Source organism: Phyllostomus hastatus, unplaced genomic scaffold (genome assembly GCF_019186645.2).
Source record: "Phyllostomus hastatus isolate PE091 unplaced genomic scaffold, TTU_PhHast_1.1 phas_contig_38, whole genome shotgun sequence".
Classification (NCBI taxonomy): Eukaryota; Metazoa; Chordata; class Mammalia; order Chiroptera; family Phyllostomidae; genus Phyllostomus; species Phyllostomus hastatus.
The window spans coordinates 26,393,304-26,412,631 of NW_025333869.1; the positions used below are offsets into that span (position 1 = coordinate 26,393,304).

Here is a 19,328-nt window from a genome sequence, read left to right on the forward strand (position 1 = left end):
CTTGAGGTGTGCCCTTTGTGTGTGAGTTGAATAGACTCTCCTCTTGTAGTTGAGCCTTGGTTGCTGTTGGCAGGTCAATGACAGGGATTTACCCAGGCCAATAAGTTGTAAGGATTGGCTATGACCACTGACTACCAACCTCTACCATCTGTGGAGGATCAGCTGTGCAGGGTCAAGGTAGTGATGCTCCAATGTGGTCTATAGCTGTTCATTGGGTGAACTGGCCCTGGGGTTTCCTGGGTGGTGCAGACCAAGGTCAGCCCCCACCTGTGTTTGGCCTGGGGCCATGCTGCCTGAGTTATAGAGCAATCTGAGATGGCTGCTACTTGTGCTGGGCTTGGAGATTCCTAGGTGAAGCCAAGTTGTGAATTTAGGCTGGCTGCTGCTAGTGTCAGGCCTGGGGCCACTTAGCAATAGGTACAGGGCCTGAGGGCTCATTAAGGTTGGTTGTTGCTTGTTTGAGAGGATTTACGAAGTTGTGAATCTTTAGTCAAGACAAGCCATTCATATAGAAAAGTAACTGTTAACAGCTGTAAGGTGGGTAGGATGTAGCCTTAGGGGATCTCCAGGGTGGGGCAAACAGTGGTTGCCAGGTTGATGAAGTCTCAGTTATGGCACCCACCTGCTGGTTCTGTGACTCTGCTTGCCTTTCTGTCTGGGAGAAAGCTGTCCCCCAGTTCCCTCTTGAGGCTAGCCACTTTCTCCCTGTATGCCACTGGTGCCTTTCAAGCTGCTACCCCATTGCTGGAGCTCAGAGGGAGTGAGCCTGAGTAAGTTCATGTGTGGTTTCTTTAAGAGGAACTGCTTGGGACTTGAGAAGTTTCTTCCACCTATTCAGTCCCTACCAGATTTTGCAGCCAGAAGTTATGGGGATTTATCTTCCTGGCATGGGAATCCTGGGCTGGGGGTGGGGGCTGGTATGGGGCTGAGCCTCCTCATTCCTGAGATATCCCTCCTGAATTTTTATTTGCCAAACATGGATGTGGGGCCAGCCTGTTCCATGTCTTCACCCTTCCTACCAGTCTGGATGGATGTTATTTCTTTAATTCTACAGTTGACAGACTTCCATTCAACTCTATTTCTACTGGTTCTGAGGGATGGTTGTTCTATAATTTAGTTGTAATTTTGATGTGATTGTGTGAGGAGGTAAGCTTGTTTAGCTATGCTGCCATCTTGACTGGAAGTCCAATCTTCTAGTTTCATTCTTTTGCATGTGGCTTTCCAGTTTTTTTTAACACCATTTATTGAAGAGGCTTTTTTTTTTTTTTTGCAGAGAGAGAGAGAGAGAGATGGAGAGTGGGAGAAAAACACAGATTTCTTTTGTTCCACTTATTTATGCATTCATTGGTTGATTCTTGTTTGTGCCTTAACCAGGGACTGAACCTGCAACCTTGGTGTATCAGGATGGTGCTCTAACCAAATGAACTACCCACCCAGGGACAAGGCTTTTTTTTCTTCATTGTATGTTTTTGATCCTTTGTCAAAGATTAGTTGTACATATATGTATGGATTTTTTTTCTGGGCTCTTAATTCTTTTCCATTGGTCTGTGTGTCTGTTTTTCTGTCAATATCATACTGTTTTGATTATTGTAACTTTAGAATAAAATAAATCAGGGAGTATGATACCTCTGTCTTTGCTCTTTTATCTCACGATTGCTTTGGCTATTTGGGATCTTTTGTGGTTCCATAGAAATTTGAAGATTTTAAATTTTATTTCTGAAAAATGCCATTGGGATTTTGATGTGGATTGCATTAAATCTGTATATTGCTTTAGGTAATATGGGCATTTTAACAATGTTAATTTTTCTAATCCATAAACACAGGATATTGTTCCATTTCTTTGAGTCTTCTTTCAATAATGTCTTACAGTCTTCAGTGTATAATTCCTTCACTTCCTTTAAGTGTATTCTTGGGTATTTTATCTTTTTTGTTGCAATTGTAAATGAGATTGTTTTCATTTCTTTTTCTGATATTTCATTATTAGTATATAGGAATGCAATAGATTTTTGTATATTGATTTTGTATCCTATAACTTCATTGTATTTGTTTATTGTTTCTAATAGTCTTTTGGTGTAGTATCTTGGGTTTTCTATATATATAGACTCATGCCATCTGTGAATAGTGACAATTTTACTTCTTCATCCCCAATTTGGATGCCTTGTATTTCTTTTTTTTTGCCTGATTGTTGTGGCTGGACTTCCAGTTCCATGATAAATGACAGTGGCAAGGGTGGGCATCCTTGTCCTCTTCCTGACTGTAGAGGAAGAACATTCAGTTTTTCACCACTGAGTGTGACATTAGCTGAGAGTTTGTCATATATGGCCTTTATTATTTTCGGGTACTTTCTTTCTCTGTCTATTTTGAGGGCTTTAATCCTAAGTGGATGCTGTATCTTGTCAAATACTTTTTCTGCACCTACTGATACATGATTTTTATCTTTTATTTTGTTATGTGGCGTACCACATTGATTATTTGCATATGTTAAATCATTCTTGCATCCCTGGATGGAATCCCACTTCATCATGATGTATTATCCTTTTAGTGTATTATTGTATCTGATTTGCTAGTATTTTATTTGGGATTTTTCCATCTATGTTCATCAGAGATATTGGCCTATAATTCTGTGTGTGTGTGTGTGTGTGTGTGTGTGTGTGTGTGTGTGTGGTCCCTGCCTGGTTTTGGTATTAGGGTAATGTTGGCCTCATAAAATGAGTTAACAGGTATTCCCTCTGAATCATAATTTTGAATACAGGGCAAAACATACCCTCAAACTGTACTCTCAGACTGTGAACTTCTGTCAATAGTTGATATTTTATGAAGGGTTGTACCTGTACTTACTGTCCATTAGGAACTATGCTAGGACTGTGGATGCAAAGATGAAAAGCACAAGTTTTCCCTCAAGCAGCTCACAGCGAAGCATGGGGTTTAAAAGAGAACAAACAAACAATAAAAAATTAGTTTCATAGGATGCAGACAGTGTGCAATGGGAAAACTGATGTAGGGTTAGATATGCCTGGGGAACTGGGAGAAGCTTCGAGTGTTGAAATAAATTTTTAGGCCCAAGATGGAGCTGCTCCTGCTCATGGTGCTCTTCAAGCAAACCAAAATTTAGATTACTTTCATGTTCCTGTAAATGTCCCACTTGACCAGAAAGGCAGGGCAGTCAGCCAGTCCCCAAAGACCAAGCCAACTCTTGGCTCTCCACTTAGTTTTCTATTCCTCATTCATTTTCTGTTTTACTTTTCCTTATTTGTTCTTTGTTCTTTAAAAATGTCCTATACTGCATCCCATTTTGCATTTCTCTGAACAGAGATTGGGAACAAAGATTGCCTGCTTTATTAAATGTTAAATAAAATTCATTTGTATAACCCCCTCCTAAGACAATTTCCTCTTATTGAATTTTTTGGAAGAGTTTGAGAAGGAATGGTATTAATCCATCTTTGAATGTTTGGTAGAACTCATGAATGAAGTCATCTGGTTCTGGACTTTTGTTTTGGGGAAGATTTTTATTGACTGTTTCAATTTCCTTACTAGTGAATGGTTTATTTAGGGTTTCCAATTCTTAATGGTTCAGTCTAGGAGGGTTATATATTTCTAAGAACTCATCCATTTTTTATAGGTTATCAAATTTGGTGGCCTTTCATAATATTCTTGTATAATCCTTTGCATTTCTGTGGGGTCCACTGTAACTTCTCTTTTATTTCTGAGATTTTTCTGGTTTCCTGTATACCTATAATGCTAATATTTAAAAAAATACAAAATTTTGGTATGTCATGTTGTCATTTCCATTAGTCTCTGTGTATCTTTTGGTCTCTTTATTTTTTCTTTAACCCAATAGTTGTTCAGTGCCATGTTTAATTCCCACATATTTGTGGTTTTCCCAGCATGCTTTTTGTAGTTAATGTCCAGTTTCATACTATTGTGGTTGGAAAATATGCTTGGTGTGATTTCAATCTTTTTACTTAAATTTATTGAGACTAGTTTTGTGCTCCAACATATGGTTTATGTTTGAGAATGTTCTATGTACACATGAGAAGGAGCAGGGAGCAAAGTAGGTTTAGAGTTGTGTCCTATAAATATTAAGCCCATGGTCATCTAAGGCAGATATTATGGACTTTTTGTTTAAGTGATGCATCCATTACTGTCAATGGAATGTTCAGGTCTCCTGTTGTAACTATATTTCTGTCAGTTTCTCCCCTTAGGTCTGTTAGTAATTGCTTGGTGCATATAAGGGTGGACAAAAGTAGATTTACAGCTATGAGTACAAGAAACACAGAGTTTATTATTGTATTATTAATTATAGTAATATTTCCCACACTAACAATTGTAAACCTACTTTTGCCTACCCTTGTATATACTGACAAGTGTTATGTCTTCTTGATGTATTGTCCCCTTTATCATTATAAAGTGTCCATCCTTGTCTCTTGTTCCCTTTTTTAATCTTAAAATCTATTTTATCTGATATAAGTATGGCTACATTCACCTTTCTCTGGATGCCATTTGTGTGGAGTATCATCTCCCAATCCTTTACTTAGAGCCTATGTTTGTCTTTGTAGCTGAGATGGATCAGGATCCTGGGCAACATATAGTTGTGTCTTATTTTTTAATCCGTCTTGACTTTTGATTGGTGGGTTCAGTCCTACTACTTGTAGGGTGATTATTGATGTATGAGGACTTCAGCCATTTTATCTGTGTTTTGGTTGCTCTGTCAGTCTATTGTTTCCTTGTCTTTCTGTCTGCTGTTTTAGTTTGATAGTTTTCTATGATTTTTTCTTTGTTTCCTTCTCTTTTATGTTGAGTTTCAGCTCTATATGTTTTCTGTAATTACCATTAGGTTTATGTAGAAAATATTTCATGCATACAATTGTCCTTTTTCTTCTGATACATCTTCATTCACTTGTGCAAGTTCAGTCCTTTCTCCCTCCATTTTCATGTTTTTGTTGTCCCAAACCACTCTTTCCATGCTGTGTTCATTTCCAAATTGCAGAAGTTGTAGGCTTTCTAAAGAATGCATTTGACCCTTTAACCTTTATGTTATAATTAAGCTTTTAATGCCCTATTCTGAAATAGAGTTGCAATTTCCTGCTTCTGTTTGTCATCTTACGCAAAGCCTTGTAGGCTTTTACTTTTTGTTTCAGGTAGAATGCTCCTTGAAACATTTCTTGTAATGCAAATCTTGTGGTGGTAAATTCCCTCGGTTTTTGTTTGTCTGGGAAAGCTTTTATTTCTCCTTCATAGCTAATGTGTAAGTTTGCTGAACATATTATTCTTGACTGGTGGTTTCTCACTTCCAATATTTAGACTATTTCATTCCACCCTCTCCTGCTTATAAAGTTTCTGCTTAAAAAATCTGATTATAATTTAATGGGGTTTCCTTTGTAGGTTACAGTCTTTTTTCACCTGGCTGCCTTGAAAATTCTTTCTTTGTCATTAACTTTTGAAATTTTAATATAATGTGTCTTGGTGAAGGTCTTTTTGCATTGAGATAATTAGGTGTTCATTTAGCTTCTTGAATTTAAGGATCCAGCTCTGCCCAAAGGTTTGGGGAGTTCTCCCTGGTTATTTGTTTGAATTGTCTCTCTGTTGTTCTCTTTCTCTTCTCTTCCCCTTCTGGTACACGCATTGATCTGATGTTGCTCTTTTTAGTGGAGTCAAGGAGTTCTCACAGAGTTTTTTCATTTTTGTTTTTAAACTCTCAGTTCTTGCTCTTCCTCCACTTGAGTCATTTCTGGATTTTTATCTCCAAGCTCACCAATTCTCTCGTCCATCTGGTCTTCTTTGTTTCCAGTTCTTTCTAATTCATTTTTTAATCTCATTTGTTGAGTTCTTCAGCTCCAGAATTTCTGTTTGGCTCTTTTTAATAGTTTGAATCTCTTTGATAAAGTACCCCTTTTGTTTGTTGGTTTCATGCTTGAGCTCATCAAACGGCCTTTCTGAGTTTTCTTGTGTATCATTGAGATTTTTCATACCTGAAATCTTGAGTTCTCAGTCATTTAACACAGTCTCTCATGTCTTTGAGTTTAGTTTCTGGTACCTTTTCATTTTCTTTCTGAGCTACCTTGTTACCTTGGTTGTTGATAATGCTCGATGGATTATTTTTCTGCCTGGGCATTTGAGATAGTGAACTCTTCTTTTTTAGGTATTTTTTTGTTCTTAACAATTCAGCAGGATGATAAGTAAAAGTCTTTCTTTTGTTTCCCAGTCAATGCTATAGTGCAAGTTTTTCTTTTCTCTTTCCTGCACTACTGGCACCTCCAGTATCTTGGTAAAGTGGTATTGCCTCAGTTGTGGGAAATTCCCCATATTCTTCAAGGAGGTATGCATCCCTTTTGTGTCTGGCTGGCTTTAGTCTCAGGGTACTACCCAATGATGGGAGTGGCAGAGTGATGGGGCTCTGGGATTATGAGTTCCTGATTCTGCCTCCTGTAACCAGAAGCTGACACTGTGCTATTCAAGGTATCTCTGCTTCCTCTACCACAGGGGACCTTAACCCCAGGGTCTTGGACAGGTACCAGTCCATGGCCTGTTAGGAACAGGGCTCCACAGTAGGAGGTGAGTGGTGGGCAAGTGAATAAAGCTTCATCTGTATTTATAGCTGCTCCCCATCACTTTCATTACTGCCTGAGCACTGTCTCCTGTCACATCAGTGGTAGCATTAGGTTCTCACAGGAGCACGAACCCTATTGTGAACTGCACACAGGAAGGATCTAGGTTGTGCACTCCTTATGAGGATGTAATGCCTGATGACCTGAGGTGGAACTGAGGCGGTGATGCTAGTGCTGGGGAGTGGCTGCAAATACAGATCATCATTAGCAGAGAGGTCTGACTGCACAGAGACCACAATAAATCAACTGCTTGAAGACTCATATCAAAACCCTATCAGTGAGTGGCAAGTGACAATTAAGCTGCATCTGGTGGCAGGCTTTATAGTGACAAGTGAGTTGATGTACTTCAATTGTACAGCTGTATCGGTGGCAGGCTTTAAGTCAGAATCATACACTTATTTTAGTCTGCATATGGCCCTCCCATTATTTTATTTACCACTTCTGTCCGTGCCTCTTTCCTGCACTGCGCACTTGTCTCAGTCACAATTTTGGTAAGCCTACAAGCTAACCCTAGCCAAAATGAGCTAAAAACAAATGCCACTGGAGAACTTTGAAAAGGGGGAAAGGCCCAATGATGAGACAGCAGAAGATTCTAAGACCTCCAACAAAAAGCTGCATTTAAAAGAAAATACCCACAGTCCTACTTAAATTAGAGGTTCACTGCAACAGGCGATTCATTCTCCAAGCCCACTTCATATAATATGTGGTGACCAGCTATCCAATTAAGCCATGAAACCTTCAAAACTGCTTTGCCACATGGAGACCAAGCACCCTGCATTAAAAGACCAGCCTTGGTGTTTTTGAAAGGAAGAAATGTGAACATGAAGAACAGAAGCAATTATTGAAGGCTGCCACTTCAAATGTGTGTACACTGAATAAAGCTTCAGTGTAGCTTTATTAACATCATTCTTAGTGGCCAACCATTTTGCTAAAGCTAAGCAGCCCTTTACAATTGGTGAAGAGTTGATCCTGCCTGCTGCTAAGGACATTTATCGTGAATTTTTAGGAGAGGCTGCAGTTCAAAAGGTATCTAGTGTTCTTCTTTCAGCTAGCACCCTAACTAGTCAAACTGATGAAATAGCAGAGGATAATGAGGCACAATTGTCAGAGAGGATTAATGAGTCACTGTGGTACCCAAGCCAGGTTGACCAGTCTACTGATCTTGACAACAAGGCAACAACAATGCTTGTTTTTGTGCCATGTGTTTTCAGGAGGATGTGCATGAGGATATGTGTTGTGCACCTTTGTTGCCAGTCAACACCACAGCTGCAGAACTGTTCCAGTCTTTGATTACATATCAGGAACACTGAATTGGTCATTTTGTGTCAGTATATGCACGGACAGAGCAGCTGCCATGACTGGACTGCTTTCTGGTTTCACTGCTCAGGTCAAAGAGCTGGCTTCTGAATGTGAGTCTATGCACTGTGCAGGCTAGCTGAAAAATGTCACCTGAAGTTAACGACGTCTTGCAGGATGTGATTGAAGTTATCAACCACATTAAAGTCCACCTTAACTTACATCTATGCCTGCAGCTCTGTGAGGAGATGGATGTCTTCTCTTACACATGGAAGTGAGATGGCTTTCTAAAGGGAGATCACAGGCCAGAGTTTTCAAGTTAAGAGAGCTGCTGCAGAGATTTCTTTCAAAAAAACAGTTACACTGGCAGCACATTTCAGTGACACGGAGTGGGTCATAAAACTTGCTTACTTGTGTGACATATTCAACCTGCTCAATGAACTCAGTCTGTCGCTTCACAGGAGAATGACAACTGTGTTCAAGTTGGCAGATAAAGTGGCTGCATTCAAAGCCAAACTGGAATTATGGGGGCGATGGGCGAACACTGGGATTTCTGACATGTTTCAAACATTAGCAGAGATTTTGAAAGAGACTGAGCCAGGGCCTTCCTTCTCCCAGCTGGCGTGTGATCACCTCTCAGCTCTCAGAGGAGCTGGAGCATTACTCCCAACCACAGAGACCCCCGAACTGGGAAGGAATGGATCCTCGACCCATCTGTGAATAAGCCAGGTGAACTGATTTTGTCCGTGCTAGAAGAGGACCAACTGCCTGAGATTGCAAATGACAGTGGCCTTAAAAGTATGCTTGAGACAACTTCAAATCCCCATACGTCCTGAACTAAAGTCACGGCAGAATATCTGGAGATTGCCACAAAAGCACTGAAACGTCTGCTGCCATTTCCAACATCCTGTCTTTGTGAAGCAGGGTTTTCTGTAGTGACAGCACCAAAATGAGATCACAGAGTTGACAGGACAGAAGCAACACACTCCGGGTGTTACTGTTTCCCATCACCCCCAGATGGGCCGTCTAGTTGTGGGAAAACAAGTTCAGGGTTCCCACTGATTCTGCATTATGGTGAGCTGTGTAATTATTTCATTATATGTTACAATGCAATAATAATAATAAAAATAAAGTGCACAATAAACATAATGTGCTGGAATCATCCCAAAACCATCCCCACCCCCGATGGTCTGTGGAAAAATTGTCTTCCACAAAACCAGTCCCTGGTGCCAAAGAGGTTGGGGAGCACTGCTCTACCAGGCTCTACCAGGCTCTACTGCAGTGGGTGGGGGTGAGGTGGGCAGCGGGAGGTGGGTCTGGGGTCTGCAGCTTTGCCTGACTACTAGTAATGGTGGCCGCCAGTCTGCTGCTGCCACGCTGCTGTCCCATGTCTCTGCCAGAGTTTAGTCTCAATTGGTGCTGGCCACTGAGGCAGAAATGTTGCTTCTGGCCCGCTGGGAAGCCCGGTGTGGGCTTCAACCCAACTCCTTCCTCCCTACCATGTCAGCTGGGGCCACAGTGGTGCCAGACTGCATGTGTGGCCCACGTCACTGTCCTTCCCCCTGTCTTATCTCTCCTGCTTGTTCTGATGTGACCACCTTCAGATGTCCAATGCATGGATCTCTCGGACTTGTTTGTGTGTTGAGCAAGGGAACCTTTGTTGAATTATAGTTACCTGAGTTGTTGCCACTCTAAGGGGAGAAACCAAGGAGTCTCCTCACTCTGCCATGATACAGAGTCCTCTCTGCCCTTTGTAGAATCTAATGTCCTTATCACATCTTGTTGCATCTCTGCTTGTGGGGTTACTCAGGACATGGCCCCTCCATGACCTCAGAGAACAAATGGTTGACTGGCCAGTGGCCATAAGGCACAAGGAGTCTGTATCTGAATGTCCGAGCCCTCTCAAGGCCCCTTTGTTTATCATAAACATGTAGAGCTTTCACATGCCATTGCTGCTCCCTCCTCTGCCACTGCCCCCTCCCTAACCCTGTAAGTAGCACTAAGACCGGAGGTGAGGTGTGGTCTCTCTTGCCTAACCAGCAGTCATCAGTGTGCTCCCCTGTAACCCGAGTAATAAACCACATGCCCACATCTGCTGGTCCTCCGGGTGGTTTTTACAGAATATCAAAAACACAAGTGCAGCTCCCTAGCTTGGAGTCCTGCATTACACTGCCTTTATCAAATGCAGTTTTTTTTTTTAATCCTCACTAGAGAATATGTCCATTGATTTTAGAGAAAGAGGAAGGGAGAGGGAGAGGCACTGATGTGAGAGGGAAACATCAATACATTGCCTCCCATACATGTCCCACTGGGGAATGAACCTGCAATCTACATATGTGCCCTGATTGGGAGTTGAACCCACAGATTTCTGATGTATGGGACGATGCTCCAACCAAATGAGCCACTGGTCAGGGCTCAAACCCAGTCTTTTGTGACCCAGCGATGTAGGATGCTGGGGTGAGGGAACAGGGTTCCTGTCTCTGCAAGGCTGCTAACTAGCTGAGTAATTGTGGGAAGCCCCTCTCCCTCACTGATCTTCACTTTGTTTTCATTGTTTATGAGATTTGATTGTGAAACCTCTTTCAGTGGTATTTGCAATATTCTTCAATTTCTTACCTCCTCCAGGAAGACTTGTTGGTCTGCCCCAGAATTCCTCTCCATCCACTAACTGATATTTTACTGTAGTCGGTAAAAATTATAGTCGCTTTAGAAATTATTTGTTCTTTGGCAATTTATTAAGCATGTGATACTATGAAACCGGTAGGGCAAAGTCAGGCTGATGGAGACAGCAAGGCACGAGACAGGCCATGGGAGAGGGAGAGGGTACTGTCAGGCCGGGAAGGGTGGCCGGGCAGAAGGGCAGGCCACAGCTTGGTGAGGTAGGGGGAGCACTTGTCTGGGAATCAGCTCTAGGCCTGTGTCTAGTGCAGATTCTGCCTCTAAATGGCCACGGGACCTTCCCAGACTCATTAGATTGGGATCTTTGGCCAGGAAAATGGGGAACAGGCATTTCTTAAAATGTTTCAGTTGGTTTTAATGCACAGTGAGGGGTTATAGCTGCTAGTTTATACAGCTTAGTGGAGCAAAACAAATCTGGGTTCAAGGCTAATCCTTGCTGCTTGATAACAACGTGACCTTGAGACAGTTGTTTAACACTCTGAATCCCAGTTTCCTCAACTGTAAAGAGTGTAACAAAAATCGCTCAAGATGTTCAACAGAGGAAATGGTACAGACTTGCCCTAATACTGAAGGCACTGTGGGAAGGACAGTGGCCAAGATGACATAGGGACAGCCTGCTGTGTAGGTTTGCAAAGTTTTCTGGAGAATCCATAAATAGCTAAAAAATTTTCTTTGATACACAGAAAATGTATCTACTTAGCTCACCTACTCAGGTACAGAATGCACAGACTAACAGCTCAACCACATGCCAGATAATCAGTTTACTCCCAAAAGTGCACGGACAGGATTCATGTTTCCCACGCTCCCTGCAGTATCCTCCTCCCCACCCTCTGGAGTCATTTTTTTCCCTTTGTTTCTTGGCTACTGAGACCTAGAGCTGACTCCTCACAGGTGAGAAACCAATTGCTTGCAAACTAACCTAATTAACATCAGAGCTTTCTTTGCCATTAAGGTGTGATGAGGAATGTAAAGTGCCTGCACCGCCAGCCCTTAGCCAGGGCTAGCTCTCACCTGGGAATGACTGGGACCCCTCCCCCACCCAGAGCCTCTGCTTTTCTTTTCTCCCTTCCCGTAGATTCCGCTGCACTGTGCACCCTTTCTGCGAAAGGCTGACCCTGCAGAAGGTGCTGGTCACCATTGCAGTCACCTGGGCCCTGGCCCTGCTCATCATGGGCACCTCCGCTGTCGTGCTGTCATGCACAAGGAGCACCATTTCATGGTGGACACTCACATTTGCTCCTCCTGGCTCTACTTGTGCTGGGAGGCCTGGCCTGACAAGGGCCGTACCAGGTCTACATTGCCGTGTTCTTTTCACACACCTACCTTGCACTGCTGAAACTCTTCATGGTCATGTATGCCTGCCCGCAAGCTTGTCGAGGCCTCGGGCCCAGCCAAGTGGGCAAGGAGGTCAGCTGGGAACAGGTGGGGGCTCTGGCACGAGGCCAAGGTCGTGCACCTGCTAGTTGTGGGGGCACTCTCCTTCACCCTGTCCTGGCTGCCCCTCTGGGCACTGTGGCTGTTCACCCACCACCAGCAGCTCAGTGAGTTGCAGCAGCACCTGATCCCTGTCTACTCCTTCCTACTCCTTCCCCTTTGCCCACTGGCTGGCCTTCTTCAACAGCAGCACCAGCGCCACCATCCGTGGCTACTTCGACAAGAACTTCTGCCATGGCTTCCAGGCTGCCTTCCATGCCTGGCTCTGCCTGGTACAGTAGGGGAGCCACCAGAGGACCTACTGCTCTCATGGGTAGGTGGAGGCGCAGCCCGGACTCTGGCCTGACGTCCGAGGTGGGGTCTCGCAGCGGGAGCTCCCAGGCCTGGCTGCCTCCTGCCACACCATGACCCCACGGCACACCATGGCTCGGCTGGGGAGGGCCCTGGCTGCTCTCAGCCTGGGACATTTGCGTGGCATAGGGAGGGCAGCCCCTGAATCGGAGGGCCGGGACTGGACATGTGAGACCTGCACGTGATAGCAGCCTGGTGCGGTTTTGAAGAGGGTGCCATGGTGCCTGCTTCTCAAATACAAGACAGTGGGCAGCTGCTAACGTTATCTTCTCTACTACCTCCCCTTCAGAGAGGGAGGGGAGGGAAGAGGAGCTAAGCTTCTCCCAAAGCGTTCTGTGTGGTAGACGCCAGGAACTTAATCTTGTGGAATTCTCAGGATGATACCGGTAACCTGGCCAGTACTGGGGTGCCAGCAGGAGCAGGGGGGAGGGGCCTCAGGGGCAGTGCGGTATTGCCCCGGTAAACAAGCTAGTGTGGCTGTGAGGACAGGTTGCCCCACCCCTGGCAAAGATGCTGCAGGAGGAAGCCATTGCTCTGAGCACACACGAGGCTAGCAAGGGTCACTGGCAAAGGGGAAAGACCTCCTTCTCCTGGTCCCTGGGTAGGGGTGAGACCAGAGCACCTGGCCATAAATACCCTAGAGGTCAAGATGGCGGCAGGGGGAGGTGCTGTGCTGGAGAAAGACCCGTCAGTCTAGCCTGGGAAAGAGATGGGATTGGTTGGAGGAACGGACTCTCCCGGAGCTCGAAAGTTTGGGCTGGAAGATTTAAGCCAAGGGTAGGGAGGGGCAGGTCCTCTTGGACCCATCTCGTGGAGGTACTGGCTGGAGCGTTTACAGATCAGCTGGCACTGGAAGCCGCATGGTTAATGGCAGCTCCAACAACACACATAGACCCCTGAAGGGAGCATGAAGCCGGAGAGCCTCCTGCTTAGCCACCTCAGGCTCCAAATGACAGATGAGGATGGAACAGGAATTCTGGCATTGTTTTGGGCTTTGGCCTTTTTGGGAACAGCTTTTGTTTGTATTTTGTGGAAGAGACGAGCCTGGAGATGGGGAATCCCCTGTTCTACCAAGTTGCACAGCATTTTAATAAAGACCTCTTTCTTTCTTCACCAACCTCTGTCTCTGGAATTTGCCTGGGGCAGCCAAGCTCTACTTTTGTTTGGTGACAATAACACTTCGGGAATGGGCTTCCCTTTCTCCCTTCTGCAGACAAGAGACTGAGGCCTGGAGAGCCACGGCTCTCCAGGCCCTCAGCTGGAAATCTCGCAGGAGCACAGCCAGCTCCACTGCCTCTGTGATTGTGTCATCTCCGGCTGTCTCCGAAAGCACCCGTTATGGTGGAGCATAGTGAGAGGTATAAATGCTAAATAGGCTGCTGGAAAGAAGCTGAAAGCACAGCTGGCCCACACATGTGGTTCTTTGTGTCCACTTTTTTGAGTCTCTCTCATGTTACTGAAGCCCCTCCCCTTGACTCCTTCCAAGATGAACATGGTATGCCCCTCCTGCCAGCTTTGTGTGGGTATGTCTTGTTGATGTCCAGGGCAATTCACTTTTCCCCAAAGTACTGCAACAGGACTTCACGCCTGAGCAGCCGCAGAATGCTGAGTGTAACCTGAAGACCCTGCATCAGTACCTGCAGGCACTCTGGGTCTTGCCCTCTGGTCTCAGCCCTGTGGGGGTGGGGAACTTTGTCCTCCCTCCTCTCCTCACAGGGGACTCACCACCATCCCCTGGCACCCAGGCAAGAACTTACAGTGTGACAGGCTGCTAGCTGCAGGGTCACATGGAAGTATCAGTTTATTTACTTTTGGACAGGAGGAAGGGCAAGCACAGGACCCCTTTTTCTGCCTTTGAAACACATCTGCTCACTGGAGCTGCAAGCACAAAACCTTCTGAGGCCTTTTTCCACCGTCCCCTCCTGGGAATGTGGGGAGAGGAAGTTGGCAATCCAAAGCCGGTGTGCCCTTGTGGCCTACTAGAAGACAAGCACTAAATCCCTCCCCGACACGGATAACTCATGTCCCCTAAACAGGGCCAGGAACTAGGAGCTCCCCTGTATACTCTGACACTCTCCCAGCATGCCTGCAACACTTTGGAGAAACTAGGCTTCTTCTAGGGCACAGGTGGCAAACACAAGTCCTGTGGGATTCACCCGGCACCTTCTTTCTACCCAGTTGCAGCACCGAGCTCTTGCTTAACTGTTAAGGAGTAGTTGCATTTTTACAGTCCTAAAATTATACTGGGCCCTTTGAAGGCAATCATGAGGCTGATGTGGCCCCCAGTGAAGACAAGTTTGACACCCCTGGTTTAGGGGATGGGAGGAAATGGGGTTGCCTTGGTGATCCTTGCACAGCCACAATAAACTTGACATTTCCCTGCATTTCTGTAGAAAACACAGGGTTGCTAGAATTTTAGTGAACAAAAAAAGAAACTTTACCAGAAACCAGGGCAGAGAATGGGACTCCAAGGCTTCAATTGTTTTCTTAATCTACAAACAATGACTTAATCTTATTTATGCCACTTTAAGGACACATGTAGAACAGAAGGAAGTTTCTGAACAATTGTGTAATCCCTTCTAAGCAAGTCCTCAGACACTGTTTCGATTGAATCATGCAAATGAGGTAGAAGACATTGCTGCCATTTCCAAAGTGACCGAGGCTTAAAGGGGCCAAGGGCACAGGCCACAGAGGGGCGGGGTTTAGATTAGATTTGTCTTCTGGTGGTTTCTTCCTACACTGCCTCCTGCCTCTCAGGAAAGGTGGCTTGGGGATAGCAGGGAGGTTTTTTGCCTAACGATGAAGCAGAATGTTGGAACCAGCATCCCTACCATCAAGTTCCTGGCCTGGGAAATGAGTCTGTTGTGTTGACTCTTTTAATATCTGGCCTGAGCTGCTCTGAGTACAGTATCTCTGAACCCATGTGTCGAACAGGGTGCCCAGACACTAGGGTCCTTCACGACCCTGCCCAGCCCAGGTGTCTGGAAGTGAGGGATGAGGGTCTCAGGAGGGGGTGTGCCCTCCCATCCCTCATTAGCTAGTGCGTGTATGGGCCCCGTTTTTGGTGCTGTGTCAGTGTTATGCGGCACATAGAGCAGAGAGCTGCTGGTTACTTACTGCCAATAACTTTGACTCCAGGCTCTAAAAATAGTCCAGAGAAAGGGCAATCTCAAGCCCAAATGCTCGCCCCCGTGGGTGCAATCTGTCCAGAGACGCTGCCTGGTCACTCTTCTGGAGTGTGCTTCTTTCTCCTTTAGCATGGCCTCCCCGACCACAGACTCAGCCTCTACCACTAGGGGAAACCAGGATGCTCACCCAAGCCAACCTTTCCACCAAGGCCCCTTTGTCTCATTCCCCCTGAAGGTGTCATGCTTTGAAAGACAGCGCCTGCCAAGAAAGCTGCACTAGGTCCTAACTGATATATTTTGCTGTTAGTTTTATTTATTTTTAAGAATCAATCAAAGGCTATGCCTGCCAATTTAGAGATTTGATCTAAATGGTAAGCAACATGACGTGATGCTTGTATAAGGGGGTGAGGCTTTGTGGGTACCTGTAGAGTGTTTAGTTTTTATGCATGTTGTAAAATATACGCAACATAAGATTTACCGTTGTAATGATTTTGACATGTACAGTTCAGGGACGTCAAGTGCCTTCACGCTGTTGCATAACCATCACTACTATTTCCAGAACTTTTCTTAACACCCCCAACTGCCACTCTGTACCCATTCAACAAATCCCCATTCCTCCCAGCCCCTGGCAACCACCGTTCTACTTTCTGTCTCCAGGTACTCTAGGTACCTCATACAGAAGGAGTCAGTTCTTGTCCTTAGTGACTGGTCTCTTTCACTTTGCACCGCATCTTAAGGTTTGTCCATGTTGCAGCATGTGTCAGTACTCTGTTCCTTTTTAAGGCTGGACATATTCCACTGTGTAGGTCCACACTGCATTTAGTCTGCCCACTTGCAAAAGGCAGTTAGGTAGTCATGACAGGAGCAGGAATGACGGGCCAGGGCAGAGGGTCACCAGGGCCGAGAACATTGGGTGCCTAGCGACGGGCACAACTACAGGCCCTTGCACAGCCACTCCATTGAGCATTAGCTTTTGGAGATGACATCTGGGCCTTAAGCTGCGCTTCAGCTCCAGGCCCAGAAAAGCATCAAAACCAGACAGAGCAGAATACGATGCCATGGCTGACACCAGGACCAGCTGCAATGACTAACGATGCCTCCCCTGGTGCCAACCAATCAGTGGAGACCACATTTTATTGGGATCCTCCCCTGAGATCTCAGGTAAAAGCCCACAGGATGGAGGACCCATCTCTGTCTGTCTCTCTCTGTTTCTCCTAATCCAAGGGCCCTTCTTTTGCCTCTGTAGCTTGTTTCCTGAGCCCATTTCTTTACAGCTCACTTCTACCTCTGTGACTTTCTAAATAAACTTTCTCTTCTAATTTGAGTCTTGGCTCTGAATTCTTCTCTTAGCTAGAGCTCAGGAACTGAGGTTGCTGAACTGAGGCTAACACCTGGTGCCATTTTTTCCACCCCTAACACAACTCATTCATCAATGGACACTTGGGTTGTTTCCACCTTCTGACTATTGTGAATCATGTGTGGAGTTTTAAGTTCCTGAACACAGTGCCTGTGTGAGCACTGAGGACAGAGACCCCAGAGTGGGAACCGGGATCTCTCCCAACTTAGCATTTAGGGACGAAGCAGAGTCTCTGAGGGAAGCTGTGATTGTCTCCCTCCCCCATGCGCACCCCAGATGCTCTGTGCTCCTCCTGCTGGGCTTTACTTGTTAACTAAAGTGGCTAAAAAATTGTGTGTTTTTGCCACAGTATATTTTATGAAGCTATTTTTATAAGTATAGCTTTATGACCTTCACCAGAATCCTATATCCAGGTACCTGGGCCCTGTCAGGGGCCTCGTCGTTACCCAAGGCATGCAAGGGCTTCACACAAGGACTTCCTGGACAGGACAGCCCGTCCTCCACCTGCAGGCCGGTCAGGTCTCCTAAGGTGACTGCCCTTTCAGGGGTGGGAAGTCTGGAGATGAACTGGATGTATGACGGAGGAAAAGGGCCAGCAGCCTGTTGACACTGAGCTTCCCTAGTCTAGAGGGGCCCTTGCAGGGATTCTGTGTCCCATCTTGCCATGTGCAATTTGAGAGGCTGTGCTGATCATTGGTCCCCACTGATGAATAGCCTCTTGACTTCACCAAGGCCACGCACCATTCGACAGACCAACATGAGCTGGAGGCGGGTGCCCAGCCTGGACCTCACAAACCACAGCCTGCCCAGCCTTATGCTGAGGACTTTCTTTTGGGGCTTGGGAGATGCATAACTTGATCTGGGCTGGAATAGAGGGCGGAGCTGGCAGAGTCGGATGAGAGCCCCCCTATCATTAGTCCACTGTGTATTCATCCAGAAATCAAGGTGAGAGCCAAACCGAGGGATGGATGGACAAAGTGTTGCTATTAAGCTCTGTACCTTTTTGCATCCATTTCCTCAGCTCACCCCTCAGAAGTGCCACTGAGGAAAGACGGATGAGAAGGAGGTGGACCAAATGGGCTTCATTACAAGCAAACAATGTTGAATCGACAATAGATTCCTTGTTGCATAGTCCAATTATTTATGTTTATGGCATTTTATTGTTGTTTTTCTTCTCTTTCTACAGAAGTGCTAGAAAATCACGGTGGAAATTTTACAAAATTCAGATAAAAAAGAAACGAAAATAAAAAGCACCCAAGTCTCTCTACAAGAGATAAGCACAGTCATTCTTTATGTATATCTGTCTGTACATTTAAAATGTTTGTAATCGCTTTTTTAAAAAATATTTATTTACTTTTAGAGAGGGGGAAGGGAGAGAGAAAGGGGGAGAAACATGGGTGTAAGAGAGGAGCATGGATTGGCTGCTTCTTGTACACGCCCCCACTGGGGACCAAAGTCGCAACCCAGGCGTGTGCCCTGACCAGGAATTGAACCAGAAACCTCTCGCATTGCCAGATGATGCTCAACCAACAGAGCCACCCGAGTCAGGGCAATATAACAGATTTATTAAGGCATAATATACAAACAATAAAATTTTCACATTTTAGCCGTACGTTTTGATAAGTCTTAGCTACTGGATATAATTGTGTAACCACATTCACACTCAAGATATTTCCAGCATCCCCCCACCAAAAAACGTCTCCTGTGCCACTTCGTAGTCAGCACTCGTCCTCCACTCCCGGTCCCGGCTAACCCATCAGATTTCGGGACGTCACGTACGCAGAGCCACGCAGCGTGTAGCCTGCGGCCTGTCTTCTCTCACCCGGCTCGTGCTTGTGAGACCGGTCTACGTCCCCGCGTGTGGTCAGCAGTCTGCGTCTCTGTGCTGCTGAGCAGAGTCGCGTCGTGTGCTCGCATTCTCGCGTGCTGCATTTTGTTTGTCCGCTCCTTCGCTGATTGACATTTGGGTTGGTACTAGTTTTTATAAGTTTATGAATGATAAGTAATGCGTCTATGAACATTCAGGAGTGGGTTTATTGACTGTGTGGTAGTGTAGAGCTTAACTGTAAGAAACTTCTGAAGTGCTGTCCAAAGTTGTTGTACTGTTTTGTGTTCCCGCTGGGCGTGTGTGCGAGTGCCGGCTGTTCTTGCCTACACTCAGCAGTACCGTCTGCTACAAAGTCTCCTGCTGACTAGTGAGGTTGTGCATATTCTCATATGCTAATTGGCCATTCTATATCTTTTGCTGTAAAGTACTTTGAAGTCTTTCTTTTAAAATTACGATTATATTCTAGACACTTTAGTACAAAAATTTGCCCTAAATCTAAGAGGAATTTATCACTAGTGATAAGTTGAAATGATTTTTAAACCCATTAAGATAGGTTTAAAGTAAGATAATTGGATAGAGTGTGACAAACCTGGGAGGATGCTTTAACAGGTGGTTAGGGGTGGCCCTCTGAGGGGGTGACATTTGCGTAC

The 19,328-nt window shown here is 45.3% G+C and overlaps 1 protein-coding gene across 1 annotated transcript in view; it reads left to right on the plus strand.

Annotated features, from left to right (window-relative positions):
• The window catches only part of NPFFR1 (neuropeptide FF receptor 1), a 40,780-nt gene extending 28,270 nt beyond the window's left edge, over nucleotides 1-12,510 (plus strand). Inside the window, 7 exon segments of the mRNA XM_045842445.1 lie at nucleotides 11,656-11,780; nucleotides 11,783-11,863; nucleotides 11,866-11,938; nucleotides 11,940-12,150; nucleotides 12,152-12,345; nucleotides 12,347-12,371; nucleotides 12,373-12,510. Of these exon segments, the coding sequence (XP_045698401.1) occupies nucleotides 11,656-11,780; nucleotides 11,783-11,863; nucleotides 11,866-11,938; nucleotides 11,940-12,150; nucleotides 12,152-12,345; nucleotides 12,347-12,371; nucleotides 12,373-12,510 (847 nt within the window).
• The last annotated feature ends 6,818 nt before the right edge of the window (nucleotides 12,511-19,328 follow it).